Raw genomic sequence first — 4,262 nt, 5'->3', positions numbered from 1 at the left:
TCTGTCCTAAACCAGCTGTTTGTCAGCACAGGGATAATTTAATTTGTTAATCTGAGTATTATTCCTTTTATTGCAACTGTGTGTGCTTTCGTGTATACTATAACCCTCAGGTGTTGCTATCACCTTCAAAATATTAATTACTGATAATAATAATAATAATAATAATAATAATAATAATAATAATAATAATAATAATAATAATAATAATAATAATCACCCAAAATATTTATGTAATCGATAAATCGGTATATATATATATATATATATATATATATATATATATAGTATATATATATATATATATATAAATATATAAATTATTTGAAAATTAAAATTTTATCATAAAATGTATACATTTTTATTTTTGACATCATTTAAGTTAAAAAATATGTTTTACATACATAAGAAATAAAAAAAACAACATCCTTTAAACATGTGAAAGCTAAAGCATGCAAGAAATAAATACTATATTTTAAATATGATTAATAAAATAATTTGTTGGTTTATAAATTAAATGTACTTCAGAACAATCACATTTGACACAAAAAGAAATATGGCTGTTTGCCATTTACAGATGTATTGGTAGAGTATAATATATACGGTATTAGAGTGGTGTAAAAAATACTAGTAAAAATCACATTTAAACAAAAACATGACTAACATTGACGGTATTAGTTTCAGACAAACAGATCTAAAGTTTCTACTTATAGCATTACTGTGAACTGTTGAAATATTCCAATACGAGTTTTAACTTTTGATGAATACAGACACTAAAACTGGTCTGAACTCTACTGCCATCCCTCAGTCTTCCATGTACGTGTACATTTTGCAGTGCACATTGACAAATAAATACATGATAGACACATAAATAAACACTCTGATAAACAAGCAAGTGGTTAAATCGGTAATCTGTGAGGGTGACTTCAGATTATTTCTGTTCCTCTCAATTTCCACTGCAGTCTTCAGACCTGAGAGCTGCAATAAACAAAATAAACATGCATAAATATACCTTCTTCTATTGTATGTGATAGTCACTGAAACTGAAAAGGTTAAAAGCCTGATATAATAATACCTTAACTGAGATACTGCAGTAGCTGCTCTTCAGTTCAATTTGCCTGTCATAGACATATTGTATGCATTCTATGTAACGTAATGTATGCCAACTAGAGGTGGTTTTCAAAGATTGTAAATTACTAGGATAAGAAAAAAAAAACACTTAGCAGCTTTTTTACTTTACATTTTAGAAAAAAAAAACTGAATTCATGCATACTCAGTCTATAGTTAGTAAAAATAAATAACAAACAATAATTACCTTTCTAAGATTCTCTCAATAACTATCTTGACCCAACGAGCATTTGGGTCCAAGCAAATTTGATGACCAGATTTCATAGTAGCACTACAAAAAACAAACAAAAAAAACCCAAAACATTAAAACACACATGTAATAAGGTACAGCGCAGTCACATTAATAAAATACATTTATTTAGACATGCATTTCTAGAATGTTGCTTTGGAAGTCACTGGACCACCCAAAGTGACTTTCTCATTTGTAAAGTGGATATTTACTTTATTTGATGCCACAAAAACAACATAAACCCAACTGCATCCCATATATCGTTTATTATTATTAAATACTATAGTAAAAGAGTGGCGTTCAGCTTAAGAAACACTCACATGACTTCAGCATCCTTGCAGTGCGGTCCACTGGGGAAGAGTTCTACATTCTGGATCTGCCTAGGATGGATGAACCTGGATTCTTTTTCAATGCACTGACAACGAAGCTCCAGTCCAATGCTTTTCAAAGACATCCCTGTAGATATAACATTGCCAGTGAAGAAGAAGAAGAAGAAGAAGAAGGAGAAGAAGAAGAAGAAGAAGAAGAAGAAGAAGAAGAAGAAGATCAGTTTATCTTCGACTTTTCTTTTAAATATTTATTTTATTATTATTATTATTATTATTATTATTATTATTATTATTATTATTATTATTATTACTGGTGACAAACTGTAATTTTAGCATACAATTAATACATCACCTGTGTAACAAAACTCATCATCTGTTTTATATTATAATAACAACACATTTAACAGGCACACTGTAGAATAACTGAATGCCACCACTCTTTCCATTCTATAAACTTTGTAATATTAGTTACACCAAACAGTCTTACCTTCAGAAACAGCAGCAAGAGCCAGGCAGAGAATGACAACGGGTCCTGTAATTTTGCAGTTCATGGTTTGCTTGAGCTTCTTTGCTTGTTGAATACTGTACTTGATTCTGAGTTGAAACGCTCTGCTTTGAGCTCTCGAGTTTGATGCTACCGCTATCTAGTGAGCTCACATACTTATACCATGAGCCTGGAAGTGACTCATTAGTAAATAAGAACTAGAATTCTTTTATTTTGTAAGATGCGTGAAGCATCTCCTGTGTTATTTGTGCTGACAGTTATCTTTCATGAGTTTGCATTTTTTAGAATTTATTAATCAGCAATTTCATGTAAGAATTTTTTTTAATCAATATGATATATTTGGTTAAAAAGAGTGTTTCTGTGGGTGTTTCAGTTTTGTACATTTTTTGTTTAAAATGTAATTTAAAACGTGTGAATGTAAAACTAAATGTAAAGTAATAGTGCAAACCATCCAAAACAATGCTGCACACACTATGAAATGGATATATGATTGTGTATTGTTTCTGCTTATTTTTGTATATAAGATCATACAGACAGTATATGCTCAATACTGTATCTAAAAAAACAGATGTAAAAAATATATTGTTGCTAATTCTCTAAGTTTACAAATGATTAATTTAACGGCATTTTAGAGAGACAAATTAATAAAATATTATATTTGAACAGTGAATATTTTTTAACTTGCTGTAATTTGGATCCACAATGACAGTAGGTATGCTGATAGGAGGCTTTCGCTTTAATATGGACCAAAATATATGTCATGATTTATGATTCACAATGTCACTAAAAAAATGTAAATGATGTGATTACAGGGCAGTGGCATTCTGCGGATGAGATATTAAATCACTGTCCTATTGTAAGTGACTCTGCTTATAATGCACAGTTCACAATTACCTCTGTAAAGCGCTTTGTGATGATGGTCCACTATGGAAGGTGCCATATAAAAATAAAGATATTTTATATTATTACTATGTAGTGGTGAAAGACCTCCAATGACCATTTCGATTTTTTATTTTTCATTGGGTTAGGGGTTTGACTTAAAGCTTAACACAAATCCTTGTGAAAACTAAAACAGTTACTCACTGTCAGTTAGCTATTAATTTAAAATAAGTATTCAAACTTTCATGATGACAATAAAATATACTCCCGGTCACGATGAAGTAAGATTAAAGATTTGATATGAATGTGTGGAATATGGGAATTTGATTTGTTCAAATTTGATTTGCAAATTGTCAAGGCCATCTATTAATCCAACACATTTAAAACACATTTTGCTTGTATTGCCTAAAGGGTGATTAGGCTTCAAATGTCCTTTTTGTACCTTTCCATTATCTTTCTTACAATGTTTCCTTCTGAGTGGCTCTGAGTTCTGCTGCTCTAATATTTCATTTTAATATTTGTTTTCTCTGTATCAGAATCCAACTGGCATTGAGTTTGTTTTTATTCCAAAGAAATCACTTGAAGTATCCCTTCCTTGTCTATGTGAACTTGTATAGAGCAGTTGGAATCAACATATTTGACCGTAAACATAATAAACAGGGAATATTACATTGTATCCCATTTGAACTACTTACTGTACCCGACCAATGTGTCAAAAACTTGTGCTTCAGTCATCTTATTCTCTACTAGTTGTTTATTTAACAAATGAAGCATGGTGATTGTCAGGTTAATTTGTGTAACAAGTCACTGTGGGATTTCCTTTCTATTTGCAGTACAGCCTCATTTTTTGAGATCGATGATGTCAGTAATTTAGTTCACTTATTCCAATGGTCTAGCAAGCTGGATCCAGATCACAAGTCCATCTTTAACTTCTTCAAACTGGTCCTCTAACTCCCAGTGATATTCTGTGATAGGCTGTTGGAACAAAATTGTCATTCAGTGACGTAATTCTTTGGCAATAGAAAATAAAATTGAATCACCAGTGATAGAAAGGGGAAGTATACACAAGCGCTGTGACCCCTTTCCCTTTTTTTGGGTTTTTTTTTAACCATTTTTACATTTTTTAAAATGTTTGTTGTTTTTATTTATTTTTGGGGTTTTGTGGGTTTCTTTAATTTGAGATGCATGGCTACTG

At 30.8% G+C, this 4,262-nt stretch overlaps 1 protein-coding gene across 1 annotated transcript; it reads right to left on the bottom strand.

The window, feature by feature from the left end:
- Positions 1–477: 477 nt before the first annotated feature.
- Positions 478–2,317, bottom strand: LOC121299150 (interleukin-8-like). Its single transcript, XM_041226767.1, has 4 exons — positions 2,171–2,317; positions 1,675–1,810; positions 1,313–1,396; positions 478–975 (listed from the first exon to the last, which is right to left on the bottom strand). Exons 1-4 carry the CDS (start codon positions 2,232–2,234, stop codon positions 963–965), a joined length of 297 nt encoding a protein of 98 aa, XP_041082701.1. The 5' UTR covers positions 2,235–2,317; the 3' UTR covers positions 478–962.
- Positions 2,318–4,262: the final 1,945 nt, after the last annotated feature.

This window comes from Polyodon spathula, chromosome 1, assembly GCF_017654505.1.
Source record: "Polyodon spathula isolate WHYD16114869_AA chromosome 1, ASM1765450v1, whole genome shotgun sequence".
NCBI classification, from domain to species: Eukaryota; Metazoa; Chordata; class Actinopteri; order Acipenseriformes; family Polyodontidae; genus Polyodon; species Polyodon spathula.
This window is presented reverse-complemented; position numbering and strand designations above follow the sequence as displayed.